This window comes from Ranitomeya variabilis, chromosome 1 (assembly GCF_051348905.1).
Source record: "Ranitomeya variabilis isolate aRanVar5 chromosome 1, aRanVar5.hap1, whole genome shotgun sequence".
Lineage (NCBI taxonomy): Eukaryota > Metazoa > Chordata > Amphibia > Anura > Dendrobatidae > Ranitomeya > Ranitomeya variabilis.
This window is the reverse complement of record NC_135232.1, coordinates 231,418,300-231,436,028: the sequence shown is the minus strand read 5'-3', so window position 1 is coordinate 231,436,028 and position 17,729 is coordinate 231,418,300. Positions and strand designations below refer to the sequence as shown.

Here is a 17,729-nt window from a genome sequence, read left to right as displayed (position 1 = left end):
GTTTTCAGTTCCACATGTGCGAGGAGAATACGTTTATGAGCCACCTTGCACACATGCAGCATTACCGCTGTACAAGGTGGCCTTTAAAACGTACAAACGCCTGGGGGAGGGGGGACAGGTTCCCTTCAATTTCAGTTCTTGTGTCTGCGTGGCTTTTGCAGGACACGATGCCGGCTGCACAGCAGGGGAACAGCTGGCGGTGCTGAACCCCACTGACACATTGGCTGGTGTTTTTCTCTGTGCAGCTAGCAGTACCGGGCCCCAACTGGCGGTGTTGGAGCCCGGGGTCAGCAGGAGGAGGAGATGGAGCAGAGTGTAGGCCGAAGCCTGCACTGGCGGCAGCTTTTGGGTCTGTTGTGCCTGCGTGGCAGTTGCAGGACACGATGCCGGCTGCACAGCAGGGGAACAGCTGGCGGTGCTGAACCCCACTGACACATTGGCTGGTGTTTTTCTCTGTGCAGCTAGCACATCTGGGCCCCAACTGACGGTGTTAGAGCCCAGGGTCAGCAGGAGTAGCAGGGGGAGCGGAGTGTAGGCCGAAGCCTGCACTGGAGCAAGTTAAAAGGAAACCTTTAACCCCCCCCCCCCCAGGCGTTTGTAGCTGGAAGAGCCATCGTGTACAGCACTAATGCTGGAAAAGGTAAACTTAGCTCTTTTAATTATGGTCCTTGCAGATGCTGAACCTAACACTTATGAAATGTGTCCCCTCACAGCGTTCAACCGTCCGGTAGGTGGAACTTTCCTTTGTGATGTGACGCAGCACAGCCGTCATTTTTACCCCCTTGGCGCCGTACGCGGCCTCCTCAGCGTTGTTTGAATCTGTCCCGGAGCCTGCGCTGTTAGGTTACCCCTTGGCCATGCACACATTTTGCGCTGCCCGTCTTCTGACATCATTTGCTGTCAGGCTGGCTGCGCCTGTGTGGGTGCGCTGTCCGAGATTCAGCCTCGCGGTGTCGTGTAATGTAATCCCACCGCGGGCCTGTGATCCGTGGACATGCGCAGTGCATATCCTCGCCTCTCACTACCCTCCCTACGGCTTCTTAAGACTGTGCGGTGTCACGGCCGTGGCATGCTATTAGGGACCAGCTGACAACGAACAGTCTGAAGAAGCCGTAGGGAGGGGAGTGAGAGGCGAGGATATGCACTGCGCATGTCCACGGATCACAGGCCCGCGGTGGGATTACATTACACGACACCGCGAGGCTGAATCTCGGACAGCGCACCCACACAGGCGCAGCCAGCCTGACAGCAAATGATGTCAGAAGACGGGCAGCGCAAAATGTGTGCATGGCCAAGGGGTAACCTAACAGCGCAGGCTCCGGGACAGATTCAAACAACGCTGAGGAGGCCGCGTACGGCGCCAAGGGGGTAAAAATGACGGCTGTGCTGCGTCATATCACAAAGGAAAGTTCCACCTACCGGACGGTTGAACGCTGTGAGGGGACACATTTCATAAGTGTTAGGTTCAGCATCTGCAAGGAGCACCACGAAAAGAGGCACTTTTTCCCTTTGCATCATTACTGCTGCACAAGGTGGCTCCTTCAGTAACAAACGCCTGGGGGGGGGGACAGGTTCCCTTAAATTTAACTTGTTGTGCCTGCGCGGCGGTCGCAGTACACGTTGCCGTATACACAGCAGGGGAACAGCTGGCGGTGCTGAACCCCACTAACACATTGGCGAGGTGTTTGGCTCTGTGCGTACAGCACTTCTGGACGGCAACTGGCGTTGTTGGAGCCCAGGGACAGGTGGAGGAGGAGGAGGTAGGAGGGATTGCCACACACACAGCAGGGGAACAGCTGACGTTACTGAACCCCAATAACAGAGGAGGGACTGTTGACTGTGCGTACAGCACTTCTGGACGGCAACTGGCGGTGTTGGAGCCCAGGGACAGGTGGAGGAGGAGGAGGTCAGAGGAGGTAGGAGGGATTGCCACACACACAGCAGGGGAACAGCTGACGTTACTGAACCCCAATAACAGAGGAGGGACTGTTGACTGTGCGTACAGCACTTCTGGACGGCAACTGGCGGTGTTGGAGCCCAGGGACAGGTGGAGGAGGAGGAGGTTGGAGGAGGTAGGAGGGATTGCCACACACACAGCAGGGGAACAGCTGACGTTACTGAACCCCAATAACAGAGGAGGGACTGTTGACTGTGCGTACAGCACTTCTGGACGGCAACTGGCGGTGTTGGAGCCCAGGGACAGGTGGAGGAGGAGGAGGTCGGAGGAGGTAGGAGGGATTGCCACACACACAGCAGGGGAACAGCTGACGTTACTGAACCCCAATAACAGAGGAGGGACTGTTGACTGTGCGTACAGCACTTCTGGACGGCAACTGGCGGTGTTGGAGCCCAGGGACAGGTGGAGGAGGAGGAGGTTGGAGGAGGTAGGAGGAGGTAGGAGGGATTGCCACACACACAGCAGGGGAACAGCTGACGTTACTGAACCCCAATAACAGAGGAGCGACTGTTGACTGTGCGTACAGCACTTCTGGACGGCAACTGGCGGTGTTGGAGCCCAGGGACAGGTGGAGGAGGAGGAGGTTGGAGGAGGTAGGAGGGATTGCCACACACACAGCAGGGGAACAGCTGACGTTACTGAACCCCAATAACAGAGGAGGGACTGTTGACTGTGCGTACAGCACTTCTGGACGGCAACTGGCGGTGTTGGAGCCCAGGGACAGGTGGAGGAGGAGGAGGTCGGAGGAGGTAGGAGGGATTGCCACACACACAGCAGGGGAACAGCTGACGTTACTGAACCCCAATAACAGAGGAGGGACTGTTGACTGTGCGTACAGCACTTCTGGACGGCAACTGGCGGTGTTGGAGCCCAGGGACAGGTGGAGGAGGAGGAGGTTGGAGGAGGTAGGAGGAGGTAGGAGGGATTGCCACACACACAGCAGGGGAACAGCTGACGTTACTGAACCCCAATAACAGAGGAGCGACTGTTGACTGTGCGTACAGCACTTCTGGACGGCAACTGGCGGTGTTGGAGCCCAGGGACAGGTGGAGGAGGAGGAGGTTGGAGGAGGTAGGAGGAGGTAGGAGGGATTGCCACACACACAGCAGGGGAACAGCTGACGTTACTGAACCCCAATAACAGAGGAGCGACTGTTGACTGTGCGTACAGCACTTCTGGACGGTAACTGGCGGTGTTGGAGCCCAGGGACAGGTGGAGGAGGAGGAGGTTGGAGGAGGTAGGAGGGATTGCCACACACACAGCAGGGGAACAGCTGACGTTACTGAACCCCAATAACAGAGGAGCGACTGTTGACTGTGCGTACAGCACTTCTGGACGGCAACTGGCGGTGTTGGAGCCCAGGGACAGGTGGAGGAGGAGGAGGTTGGAGGAGGTAGGAGGAGGTAGGAGGGATTGCCACACACACAGCAGGGGAACAGCTGACGTTACTGAACCCCAATAACAGAGGAGCGACTGTTGACTGTGCGTACAGCACTTCTGGACGGCAACTGGCGGTGTTGGAGCCCAGGGACAGGTGGAGGAGGAGGAGGTTGGAGGAGGTAGGAGGGATTGCCACACACACAGCAGGGGAACAGCTGACGTTACTGAATCCCAATAACAGAGGAGCGACTGTTGACTGTGCGTACAGCACTTCTGGACGGCAACTGGCGGTGTTGGAGCCCAGGGACAGGTGGAGAAGGAGGAGGTTGGAGGAGGTAGGAGGAGGTAGGAGGGATTGCCACACACACAGCAGGGGAACAGCTGACGTTACTGAACCCCAATAACAGAGGAGCGACTGTTGACTGTGCGTACAGCACTTCTGGACGGCAACTGGCGGTGTTGGAGCCCAGGGACAGGTGGAGGAGGAGGAGGTTGGAGGAGGTAGGAGGGATTGCCACACACACAGCAGGGGAACAGCTGACGTTACTGAACCCCAATAACAGAGGAGGGACTGTTGACTGTGCGTACAGCACTTCTGGACGGCAACTGGCGGTGTTGGAGCCCAGGGACAGGTGGAGGAGGAGGAGGTCGGAGGAGGTAGGAGGGATTGCCACACACACAGCAGGGGAACAGCTGACGTTACTGAACCCCAATAACAGAGGAGCGACTGTTGACTGTGCGTACAGCACTTCTGGACGGCAACTGGCGGTGTTGGAGCCCAGGGACAGGTGGAAAAGCAGAGGAACACAATGTAGGCCGAAGCCTGAGAAAGTCGAAAGGGAACCTTTAACCCCCCCCAAGGCGTTTGTAGCTGAAAGAGCCAGCTTGTGCAGCACAAAAGATGCAAAAGGAAAAGGTGGCTCTTTTCATCATGCTCCTTGCAAACACAGAACTAAACACTTATAAAATGTGTCCCCTGCAACCGTAAAACCGTCCCGGAGGTGGGACTTTCCTTCGTAATGTGACGCAGCACAGCCGTCATTCCTACCCCCCCGGCGCCGCGCACCGGCTCCTCAGCGTTGTTTTATTCCGTCCCGGAGCCTGCGCTGTTATGTTATCCCGTGGCCAGGCACACTTAGCGCTGCCCGTCTTCTGGCATCATTTGGTGTCAGGATGGCTGCGCCTGTGCGGCCGCGCTGGCCGAGAGCCCGCCTCGCAGTGTCTTCTGATTTAATCCCACTGGGGGCCTGGGATCCATGGACATGCGCAGTGCATATCCTCGCCTCTCACTCCCCTCCCTACGGCTTCTTAAGACTGTGCGGTGTCACGGCCGTGGCATGCTATTAGGGACCAGCTGACACCGAACAGTCTGAAGAAGCCATAGGGAGATGAGTGAGAGGTGGAGGTTCAGATATGCACTGCGCATGTCCATGGATCCCAGGCCCCCAGTGGGATTAAATCAGAAGACACTGCGAGGCGGGCTCTCGGCCAGCGCGGCCGCACAGGCGCAGCCATCCTGACACCAAATGATGCCAGAAGACGGGCAGCGCTAAGTGTGCCTGGCCACGGGATAACATAACAGCGCAGGCTCCGGGACGGAATAAAAAAAACGCTGAGGAGCCGGTGCGCGGCGCCGGGGGGGTAGGAATGACGGCTGTGCTGCGTCACATTACGAAGGAAAGTCCTTCCTCCGGGACGGTTTTACGGTATCAGTGGACACATTTTATAAGTGTTAAGTTCTGCGTGTGCAAGGAGCTAAACAAAAATAGCTACCTTTTCCTTGTGCAGCATTACTGCTGCACAAGGTGGCTCTTTCAGTAACAAACGCCTTGGGGGGGGGGACAGATTCCCTTACATTTCAGTTGTTGTGTCAGCGTGGCGGTCGCATGACACATTGCCGGCTACACAGCTGGGGATCAGCTGACGTTACTGAAACCCAATAACACTGGGTCGTATGTTTTGACTGTGCAGACGGCACTTCTGAGCCTCAACTGGCGGTGTTGGAGCCCAGGAATTTAAGTTCAGGTGGTAGAAAGATGAACACAACAGGAGACCTGGATAACGTATACAGTGACCTAATTATTTAATCAGGAGGAGGAGTGGCAAATTCCTGCGAGATCCAGGCCTTGTTCATTTTCAGGAAAGTAAGCCGGTCAACGTTATCGGAGGATAGTCGCATGCGACGGTCAGTTAGTACACCACCTGCAGCACTAAAGACACGTTCCGATAATACACTGGCCGCAGGGCAAGACAGCACCTCCAATGCATACTGGCTTAGCTCTGGCCATGTATCCAGCTTTGAGACCCAAAACTTGAAAGGGGAAGAGCCGTCTGGGAGTACAGCAAGAGGGCAAGACATGTAGTCTGTCACCATCTGACGGAACCGTTGCCTCCTGCTGACTGGAGCCGTCTGTGATGGTGTAGACTTTTGTGGGGGGCACAGAAAACTGTGCCACAGTTGGGCCATACTGGTCTTGCCTTGGGCAGAGGCACTGCTTCTGCTCCCTCTTTGTGCAGAGCCTCCACCACTGCCTGGACGCACTGAGCTGCTTTGGAATGCACTAGCAGCACTTCTCTCAGTTGGAATGGAGAAGATGATGGAATTGACCAGTGTGTCTTGGTACTCCCGCATTTTTCGCTCCCGGTTCAACGGTGTGATGAGGCTTTCTACGTTGTCCCGGTAGCGAGGATCGAGGAGGGTGAACACCCAATAATCAGACATGTTGAGAATGTGGGCGATGCGGCGGTCGTTTCTCAGGCACTGCAGCATGTAATCCACCATGTGCTGCAGACTGCCAACTGCCCAAGAAACGCTGTCCCCTGCTGGAGGCGTGATCTCTGCCTGCTCGTCATCACCCCACCCTCGCTGTACACACTGAGTACTGGACAATTCGGTAACTCCCTCCTCTGGACGGATGTCTTCCTCCTCCATTGACTCCTCCTCATCCTCCTCACAAACTGTCCCCTGCCTACGCGTTTGTGAGGAACCACGTGGCGCTGACTGTCCAGAAGATGATGGAAATGGTGAATCCTCATCCTCCACCTCTTCCACAACATCATCCCTTAGCGCTTGCAGTGATTTTTCAAGCAGGCAGATAAGGGGGACAGTCATGCTGACTAGTGCATCATCTGCACTCGCCATCCGCGTGGAATAATCAAAGGGACGCAAAACCTGGCAGACGTCATTCATAGTGGCCCACTCTGTGGTTGTGAAGTCTGTACGGCGCTGACTGCGACTTTTTTGCGCCTGAAGCAGCTGGTACTCCATTACAGCTTGCTGCTGCTCACACAACCGCTCCAACATATGTAACGTGGAATTCCACCTGGTAGGTAGGTCACATATGATGCGATGTTCCGGCAGGCGGTGTCGGCGCTGCAGAGCCGCAATGCGCGCTTTTGCCGTGCTGGAACGCCGCAAGTGAGCACACTCTAGGCGGACCTTGTGCAGCAGTGCATCAAGATCCGGATAGTCCCTCAAAAAGCTCTGCACGACCAAATTGAGCACATGTGCCAGACATGGGATGTGAGTGAGGTTGCCGAGGCCCAGAGCTGCCACCAGATTTCGGCCATTATCACACACTACCATGCCTGGCTGGAGATTCGCTGGCACAAACCACACATCGCTCTCCTGCTTGATGGCATTCCAGAGCTCCTGCGCTGTGTGGCTACGATTCCCCAAAAAAATTAATTTCAACACGGCCTGTTGACGTTTGGCCACGGCTGTGCTCATGTCGGTCGTAACAGGTACACGTTCATCACGGGTCCATGTGGAGGTGGACTGTGACGGCTCCTGCAGCGATGATTCTGAGGAACTGGTGTAAGAGGAGGAGTCAATGCGTACAGAATGGATTCCTGCAATCCTTGGAGTGGGCAGGACACGTCCTGCGCCACTCGCACGGTCTGTACCCGGCTCAACGACATTAACCCAATGGGCAGTGAGGGAAAGGTATCGCCCCTGTCCATGTTGACTGGTCCACGCATCGGTGGTGAGGTGGACCTTGCTACTGACGGCGTTCAGTAGCGCGTGTTTTATGTGTCCCTCCACATGCTTGTGCAGGGCAGGGACGGCTTGCCTGCTGAAGTAAAAGCGGCTGGGCACATTGTACTGTGGGACTGCCAATGACATCAAGTCACGGAAGCTGTCAGTCTCCACCAGCCTGAATGACAGCATTTCCAGTGACAGCAGTTTGGCAATGCCTGCAGTCAGAGCCTGTGCTCGTAGGTGGTTTGACGAGAAAGGCCGCCTTTTCTCCCATGCCTGTACTACCGATGGCTGTAGACTGGGCTGGGAGTGTGTGGATGACTGGGAAAGTGGTGCTGCGGGTGGAATTACAGCGGGTCTCTGGACAACAGGGCCAGAGGTTCGTCCACGGCGATCCTGGGAGGAAGCCGAACCAGCTGCGTGTGAGCTAGAGGAAGAGGCAACACGAGCTGAAGAGGTGGTAGCTGCCGCTGTTGGTTGGCCTACCTCTTCAGTGTGTTTTTCTAACTCCGCCGGGTGCCTGTTGCGCACATGTTTCCACATGTTGGAGGTATTGAGGTTGCTGACATTTTTCCCTCTTTTGACTTTTTGATGACACACGTTGCATCTGACATAGCAAATGTCATCTGCAACTGTGTCAAAAAAGGACCAGGCACTGCAAGTCTTGGGAGCGCCCTTTTTGGCTTTTGGAAGAGACATGCTCCTAACGGGTGCCAAAGCAGAGGCTGCAGGATCCGCAGTCTTCCCCCTCCCTCTCCCTCTTTGGGCCGTACGGGGAATCTCTTCCTCAGAGCTGCTCCCACCACCTTCCTGTCCCTCACGCCAAGATGGGTCGAGGACCTCATCATCTACACTACCCTCTGCCCCCAACTGCTCCTCCTGGGTAGTCTCAGCAGCAGAGCACGCACCAGTAAGTGGCACCTGAGTGTCATCATCAGCTGATGCGGCCTGCGATGTGGTGACCGGAGCCACTGGCCCACCCGCCTCTTCAGAGGAAGACAGAAAAAGCTGTTGGGCATCACTGCACCCTGCCTCTTCTTCCATTTCTCCAATGCTGCTTGGCTGGCCCCCTGTTTCCAAGCCAAGAGATTCAGAGAACAGAAGTAGAGACGGCTCCTGTCCTGGGCTCTCTGTCTGCCTGGGCAATTTGGCAGGTGGTGAAGAGACAGATGGCTGCTCTCCAGTGCTCTGTGTCTGAGAGGATGTGGCACTAATGGAAGTTGATGCATTAGCTGCCATCCATCCGACAACAGCTTCAATTTGTTCTTGACGCAGCAGCGATGTACGGCGCTCTGACACAAAGCTGCGCATGAACGACTGTTGCCTGGTGAAAGTGGGTGCTGATGAGTCACCGGTGCCCGCAGCAGGCACAGAATCCCCACGTCCCCTCCCTGCTCCGCGCCCACGCCCACGCCCACGTGCCTTACTCACTGCCTTCTTCATCTTGGTTGACTGATAAAGATAAGCAGAAAAGTACTAACGGCTTTGTGTGCTTATTCCTGAGCAACTCCTCCTAACAGGTATAAGAAACACTAATTTTCTAAAGTGTGGACTAGACTTTAATATGAGCTAATGTGGCCTACACAAATGTAAAGTGGTGTAACTGGTGTGTTTGGTGAACTTTATTATTTATTTCTTTTTTGGGGGCTGAACTGACAACAGATAGAGCTGCAGTCACACGGAGACCGTGCAGACAGCCGTAAACGGCGCTGCAAGGCCCAAAAACCCTCCTCTACTTTATCCTATGTAGTGTTTTTCCACAAATTAGCTGGAGACGGGTGGAAAGACACTAATAGGATTTTTTTAAATTAATTAGCAGCAGACTACACTACTTGAAAAAAAATGAAAATTGATTTTGCGGTATGACGCAGTGAACAACCCTGAGCTGGAGACAACCAGGCTATGGCTGCTCACAGACTACAGGGCGAGCTGCAGTCACACGGAGACCGTGCAGACAGCCGTAAACGGCGCTGCAAGGCCCAAAAACCCTCCTCTACTTTATCCTATGTAGTGTTTTTCCACAAATTAGCTGGAGACGGGTGGAAAGACACTAATAGGATTTTTTTAAATTAATTAGCAGCAGACTACACTACTTGAAAAAAAATGAAAATTGATTTTGCGGTATGACGCAGTGAACAACCCTGAGCTGGAGACAACCAGGCTATGGCTGCTCACAGACTACAGGGCGAGCTGCAGTCACACGGAGACCGTGCAGACAGCCGTAAACGGCGCTGCAAGGCCCAAAAACCCTCCTCTACTTTATCCTATGTAGTGTTTTTCCACAAATTAGCTGGAGACGGGTGGAAAGACACTAATAGGATTTTTTTGAATAAATTAGCAGCAGACTACACTACTTGAAAAAAAAAAAAAAAATAAGAACAGTATGAGGCAATGAACCACCCTCCCTGAACTGAATACAACCAGCTATGGATGGCCTATGTGGCTGCACTCAGACTAGAGAGTGGGCTGCACTCACACACACACACACACACACACACACACAGACCTTGCAGATCGCTGTGAAAACAGCGCTACAAGGCAAAAGCAAGGTGAATAGTAGGTGAACACAGCGGTTGCTAAATTAGCCTTTGGAAAGCACAAAGAAGCAAATCGCTATCTCTAAACTGTCCCTCAGTCAGCAAACAGCGTCCTGTCACTAACTGAATTCACAGCAGAGTGATCGCAAAATGGCGCCAGCGACTTTTAAACTGCAGCATGACATCATTTCAGCAGCCAATCACAGCCTTGCCAGTAGTTTCATGCCCTCCATGCTAAACAGGATGTGCCCACACTTGGAATCATTCTCATTGGCTGAATTTCGGAATTTTGAATCTGGGAACTTCCGATTCCGGTATCCGATACGCGGCAAGTATCGGAATCCCGGTATCGGAATTCCGATACCGCAAGTATCGGCCGATACCCGATACTTGCGGTATCGGAATGCTCAACACTATTCATGACCACAGGAGGGAGTTCAAGAATGGAATTCACAACACTCCTGCTGCTGCTGTTGTTGTAGATGCTGTGGCAACAGTTTATTCATCTTCTGTTGCGACGTTTGCTGCTGTTGGCTGGCCAGCTGTTGCTGCTGTTGAACCTGGTTGAGATGCTTCACAAGCTCCTCCAAGCTGTCCAACGTCTCGTATTGGATGGTGGATTTTACCCAGGACATGCAGTTGTCCACAGCCTCTATGCGTGTTCCGGGAATGCTGCCCACATTCAAAACACCATGAGTGAGGGGGATTACTCTATTCTTGATAACCAGCCATGATAAAGCTGACAGCTGAGGGTTGCAGCTTGCAAAAAAAAAGGCGAAACCAAGGTAGCCGAACTGGCCCGATTATTAAGGGCGAACTCAGCCAATGGCAAGAAAGTCACCCAATCATCCTGATCAGCAGAAACAAAGCATCTCAGATAAGCTGAGGGTGCTGTTTTCAGCGGCAGCAGGCCTAGGCTGGTCAGAGTAGCAGTCCCATCAACAGACTCCTGTGACTGGAGGTAAACTTTTTACCTTCAGTCACAGCTACTGGCTCACACTGTCATCAGAGAGCGTGGGAGCTGCAGCTCACTAAGGCCACGTGCACACGTTGCGGAAAGTGATGCGGATTTTTCCAGACTGATTTTGATAAATCCGCAGGTAAACCGCACTGTGGATTACCTGCGGAATTACCGCGGATTTACCACGATTTTTGGGAGGATTCCACCTGCGGTTTTACACCTGCGGATTCCTATTATGGAGCAGGTGTAAACGGCTGCGGAAGCCGCACAAAGAATTGACGCACTGCAGAATAAACAATGCTACGTTTCCGCGCGTTTTTTTCTGCAGCATGTGCACTGCGGATTTTGTTTTCCATAGGTTTACATGGTACTGTAAACTCAGGGAAAACTGCTGCGAATCGCCCTCTCCCCAATATGATTGTGAGGTGCTGATGGCACTGTTATGGCAGCTGTAGGGGCCTACTGAAGCCCCCAACCACATTTCTGCCATGTAGCGTTCGTAGGTTCAAGTCCCCTAGTACGACCTACAAATTTGTAAAAGAAAATGAAGAGTTATGAAATTAAGTTATTTATCACTCTTAGCAACTGAGAAGGAAAAATCGAAAACAAAGTGGGACTTACTGGGACTCTGTCACCCAAGGGCCATATAAACCTGGCGCAGCGTTGCCACAAGCAGTATGCCCGTCGCACACATCAGGTGGCTCGGCCGATTGCTCCTGTGTACGCTACGAGAGATAATGTCTGGTGGTAGCTAATCTTCGGGAGCAAAAAATTGTTGGCATTCTGAAATTGGAGAACTACCCAGACAATTAGTTTTCTGAGCAGGTCTTCATACACATTAATTGTAGGTTAAATGGCCCAAACTCGTCGATAACTGCAGGTGTGACCGACATCAGCCTAATGTGTACACGGTATTAGTGTAATGATGGTTTTATTTTTTTTTTTTAATGACAAGAAAATAAACCCCTGAAACAACGTCAGTGAGGAGCGCAGAGCAGATTGCCGGGCTGTTCCCATAACAACCACTATGCGGCGCTGTTCTAGTGAGGCGTATTGGTTATTATAGCGGGCAAGCGAGGGCATCCCGCACTGTGTAGGAGGCAGAGCGGAGGCTCCGCCCCGTGCGCTGCCCTCACCTGTGAGTACACGCCTCTGTCCTCCTCACAGACTCGGCATGGGCTTTTACTTCACGTAATTCTATAGACGTGTCGTCCATACTGCAGTACCCCGCCGTGTACGTGTTATGTAACCAGTGGAGGCGCTGTGCTCGGGAAGCTCCACACTTCGGGTTTGTTTACTAGGGCAGGACAGCGGCTCCCGCCCCTCCTCCGGGTGGAGTCCTCCACACACCATGACAGGCTGGAGCATGGGGTGAGCTTGGGTAAGCGGACGCAGGGCGGGCCCGCACCTGCCCCTCGGAATAAAACGGGCTGAGAGGATGTCTGCCGTGCCGGAGGAGCACGGACCGGGGACTCGCAGAGCCGATACGTCTCGTCCACGGTGCGAACAAGCTGCAGCCTGAGGAGCCATGGCTAGTCTGGGCAAGAAGTCCATCATCTTCGGGGTGGTCGGCCTGCTGCTGGTGGCGTTCGGGGCAGTGCTGGTGTTTGTAGTCCCTGTTATCATGAAGCAACAAGTGGAGAAGGTATGTGAGGGGGACACGCGTGGGGGCTGACGTGTGGGGGCCTGCCGGGGGTCTCCTGGCTCCAAGTATACACAAGTTAACTGAGGCGACCCCGGCATCCTCTGCAGCTGCTGACAGGACACACGTCCCCGGGCGGCTCACATTGGCGCTCCTGTACAGTAATGTCGCGCGTTAGACAAGTTAGGATTTAGGTTAGAACTTAGTGCTCAATTCATTATTACGTTTGTACATGGGGATTTGGTGTTTTTCACTCCCCAGGCAGGTGCACATACATGTGTTCCGAGCATGATTACCAATTTCTGTGGGTTTGACGCTGCATCAGACCTGCAGTGGCCAGATGTTACGGCATCGTGGATGGGATTTCTTGAATCACCCACATACACTGACGTGCAGTGTGTTTTTCAGGATCGCAGCATACTAATATCTCTAGTGTCTCCGCAACAGAAATCTAATCAATGGAATGTATTGAATGCGGTAAATCCCCCACGGTTCAGTGAACACATGAGGATTTACCTGCGTTCATTCATGGAACACAGTAAAAATATGCTGCGTCCGAAGCGCTGCTACTTCCGGGTCGTGGGAAAGTAGCCTTGGTGTTTTCATGCTGTGGTCCCAGCAAGGTCTGCCAAAGAAAGTAAGTGAAGCGTGGGCAAGATGAGGCTTGGCATTGCCTGCTTGTCTGATTCCTGACACGACGTGGCGTAGCTTCCTCCACTGCATCCCTTTATTAAGACTGACATGTATAACGCCTATCTCAAATCAACCGGTCCCTATCATTGTGGTTTTTTAGTTTGCCAGAGTGGGCAGGGTTGGGGTGTTTCCAGATGTTTTGTCTGATTCATCCATTTGCAATTTGCCTCCCCAACTCATGAGTGATTTTATCTTTTCCGTGTGCCTAAAATTTTAAAGCAAATTTTACGACACTTCAGTAGAACATGTGATACAAATGATGCATTTACTTTATTTTTTTGCTTAAGATTTATGGTCTGCTTGCTAGATGTTGATTTGGCACAAAAAAGTGAATACCGCAAGACAAACAAATTTATACAATCGGATACTTAGGGTACCGTTACACAAAACGATTTACCAACGATCACGACCAGCGATACGACCTGGCCGTGATCGTTGGTAAGTCGTTGTGTGGTCGCTGGGGAGCTGTCACACCGACAGCTCTCCAGCGACCAACGATGCAGAGGTCCCCAGGTAACCAGGGTAAACATCGGGTTACTAAGCGCAGGGCCACGCTTAGTAACCCGATGTTTACCCTGGTTACCATCGTAAATGTAAAAAAAACCAAACAGTACATACTCACATTCCGGTGTCCGTCAGGTCCCTTGCCATCTGCTTCCCGCACTGACTGCCGGCCGTAAAGTGAAAGCAGAGCACAGCGGTGACTTAACCGCTGTGCTCTTTCACTTTACGGCCGGCAGTCAGTCAGTGCGGGAAGCAGACGGCAAGTGTTATGATCCTAGTGGCAAGGATCGCAAATCTGACTAGCTAAGAAACTGAACCGACGACTAGCTCTGGGAAAGTGGTAACTGAATTGACCGCAACCTGATACCATCCGCAAACAACTATAAGTAGCCGTGGAACGTTACCTGGAAATCCTAGACTTCACGGCCTGAGAAACTGACTATTCCTAGAGCGCAAGTATGTCCTCACTTGCCTCAGAGAAATGACCCCCAAAGATATAGAAAAGCCCCCCACAAATATTAACGGTGAGTTAAGGGGAAAGCACATACGCAGAGATGAAATAGATTTAGCAAATGAGGCCCACTAACACTAGATAGCAGAAAATAGGAAGAGAACTGTGCGGTCAATGAAAAACCCTATTCAAAATATCCACGCAGAGATTGCTCGAGCCCCCGCACCAACTAACAGTGCGGGGAAAGCAACTCTGTACCCCAGAGCTTACCAGCAGCAAGAAATCACATATTAGCAAGCTGGACTAAACTCATCATAAACAGAAATCATATTGCAGACAGATGAGCAAAAAATAATCAAACAGAACTTAGCTTCTCATGAAGAGACAGAAAACCAAGATAGTCAGGAGTAATCAGAACAGCACTGAAAACATCGACAGCCGGCAACAAGTGGAGGTGAAGCAGAGCTAAATAGGAACCTCCCTAGAGAATAACGAGGCAGCTGATCCAGCCACAGACCCGCAAGATAACAAACAAAGCCACCAGGGGGAGCCCAAAAATAAAACTCACGCAATACCACCTGTGACCACAAGAGGGAGCCCGAAAACAGAGTTCACAACAGGCAAGGGACCTGACGGACACCGGAATGTGAGTTTTTTGTTTTTTTTACATTTACGATGGTAACCAGGGTAAACATCGGGTTACTAAGCGCGGCCCTGCGCTTAGTAACCCGATGTTTACCCTGGTTACAAGCAAACGCATCGTTGGATCGGTGTCACACACACCGATCCAACGATGACAGCGGGAGATCCAGCGACGAAAGAAAGTTCCAAATGATCTGCTACGACGTACGATTCTCAGCAGGGTCCCTGATCGCTGCTGCGTGTCAGACACAGCGATATCGTATGGATATCGCTGGAACGTCACGGATCGTGCCGTCGTAGCGATCAAAGTGCCACTGTGAGACGGTACTCTTAGTTAAATGGTTTAAAGGAAGAGTACACTCTCGGGCCTTGTGGTCTGAATTTTCCTCTTACTTTGTACATTGATCAGTGAGTATAAATGCTTATTGCAGGATATCAGACACTTATCGCTGTTCTTCTATTACCATTAATGTGTTCACCATCAGATAAATGTTGCTGTGACTTTATAATTCCCGACTGATTATAGTGAAAAAAACAAAGTCCATCAAACTTCTGTGCACCTAAAATATTCCGCACCATGCAGCGCAGAGCATAATGGCATACAGACAGTTACATCAATCCACTGACCTGTCTTGTGGGTGGGGGTAAATGATGGGTTGGTAGATGGATGTGTGTGTATGATCACGCTTGTTCAGTCATTGACTCACACAGCAAGAAAACCTACATGCATAAAGTTCTAAGACTTTTGTCACTTCCACGTCTCCTTTGAGACTTGGTGGTCCAAATGTTTAAATTTGGTGTGTTCATCATGTATTTATTTTTTTGTGTAACACAAATCTAGGTTCCAGCACTGTCCCTTAGGCCTCATTCAGACATACAAGAAACTGTCTGACCATAGACTATCCTCGGGCGAGTCTGTCAGGAGACCTGCGGCTAATCCGTGGATTGTGTTCTGTGATTCAACCAATTTTCTTGGACATCTGAGCTGCTATTTTAGCGCGCTGGCTGCTCTCAAGTATGGCTGGTGCCAAGCCGGAATTTGGTTTTGCTACCACCTCTTTGGGCCATCCTCAAAACCTAATTGGGTGGTCTTCTTGATTACCCATATGGCTTGCTATAGGAACTTCTTCTTGCAGAGCTAGAAGCTGTACAGATAATGCTTAGATGGGTTGAAGACCGTTCCTGTTTTTGTTCTAGAATATTTATGAAGAATAAAAAAAACTGTTCTTATTCACTTTGTGAATGAACTTTTTACTCTTCGCCACGACAGCACCCCACTGGAGAGAGGGATCCGCCCCGCAGGAACAGGAAACCTATTGAGAAATAAAAGGGGGCGGTCCGCCTCTCCTCCTCAGTTTAGGTTTCCTGTTCCTGCGGGAACGACAGGATTACTATTAAGAGAAATACCTGGGCATGCACGCTGCCTGTGCGGTATCTTTAAGAACGGCAGGGGCTGCAGTCCAGAGGCAGCGTCGGGGGGGAGATCCGTTTGACGGCTCCCTCCTCGGTCTGACAAGAAGCCCGGATGATGACCTGGTCCGGGTGAGGCTGCCGGGCATCATTTCCAAAAATGGGTGGCGGAAGCAAGCGCCGGAATCCTCGCTGGTCAGGTGAGGCAGCGTTCCGGAAGTAAGTCCGAGGAAAATCCCGGACTGCGCATGCGCCAACCACCACCACCAATGATTTGCCCGGAAGTATAGCCTTGGACTTCCGGAGCATCCAAGCTGCGGCCAGCGGCGGGGGGGAGGCGCGGCCTTCGCATGCGCAATGCCGCAAAAGAAAAAAAAGACGCTCAAAACGCCCTATATAAATCAAACGAGCACCATTATTTGGCGATGCAAGATGTCATCCCCAGGTGCCATGGACCCTGTAACAGGAGACCAAGTACCCCCCGCCAAGGATCGTCCCAGCAAAGGATCTTCAGACACCGGTCACAAGAGCGGCTCGGTGGATAGATCCAGGACAGGATCACGGGCTTCTGATCCGGTATTATCAGCTTCACTGGGTGAGTGTGACTAAACTCTACCTATTAAGCTAATGCTATCTCCCCTCTCTCTCTCTCTACCTCCTTCTCTCGTCAGCGCACCACGGGTCAGGTTAAAAAGCGACAAAAAACAAAACATAGGGAATGCGCCTTATGTAGCCAGCCCCTACCCGACTCATACCCCAAAAAACTCTGCAAGGACTGCATAACTGAAACCACACAGGGAGCGGCAATGTCCGTTATGGACTTGCGTACCATTATCAGGGAGGAGTTGAGGGCTATGTCCCAGGATAAACCTCATAAAACTAAACCCACAAGACCAACACCCTCGTCGGATTCAGATAGTGACCAGGCTGTATGTTCAGACGATTCCCCACCATCATCATCGTCCTCATCGTCTGAAATTGAGGGACGTTCTTGTTTCCCGGTGGAAAGTGTGGACAACTTAGTGAAATCTATACGAGACACTATGGGGTGTGAGGAAACAAAAGGTGCACAAACCACGCAAGACATAATGTTTGCGGGTTTGGCAGAGAGAAAAAGGAGATGTTTTCCGGTCATACCAGCAGTAAAAGCATTAATAAAAAGGGAGTGGGAAAAGCAGGATCAGAGAAGCTTCCTACCCTCAGCGTCAAAACGAAAATAGCCGTTCAGTGACGAGGAGCTTCTTACATGGACTAAAGTCCCTAAGGTTGACGCTGCCGTAGCCTCTACCTCGAAGCAATCAACCTTACCTGTAGAAGATGTGGGACTGCTCTCTGACCCTCTGGATCGCAAAGCCGAGTCCTCCCTAAAAAGATCCTGGGAGGCGACTACAGGAATATTTAAGCCGGCAGTAGCAAGCACTTGCACAGCCGGATCGATGCTCATATGGATCGATCAATTGGACCAACAAATTGAGAATAAGATCTCAAGAGAAAAATTACGGGCAGCTATCCCCTTGATACGAGGCGCAGCAGCCTTTATGGCAGACGCATCCGCGGACTCCTTTCGGTT

At 52.1% G+C, this 17,729-nt stretch overlaps 1 protein-coding gene across 3 annotated transcripts in view; it reads left to right on the top strand.

The window, feature by feature from the left end:
- Nucleotides 1-11,905: 11,905 nt before the first annotated feature.
- Nucleotides 11,906-17,729, top strand: part of SCARB1 (scavenger receptor class B member 1) — a 137,897-nt gene continuing 132,073 nt past the window's right edge. For 2 of the 3 annotated variants that reach the window (XM_077293258.1, XM_077293259.1), the window contains exon 1: nt 11,906-12,462. In XM_077293258.1, the coding sequence (XP_077149373.1) occupies nt 12,346-12,462 (117 nt within the window). In that variant the 5' untranslated portion in view covers nt 11,906-12,345. The remainder of the gene's footprint in view (nt 12,463-17,729) is intronic. The other variant, XM_077293260.1, reaches the window with a different exon arrangement.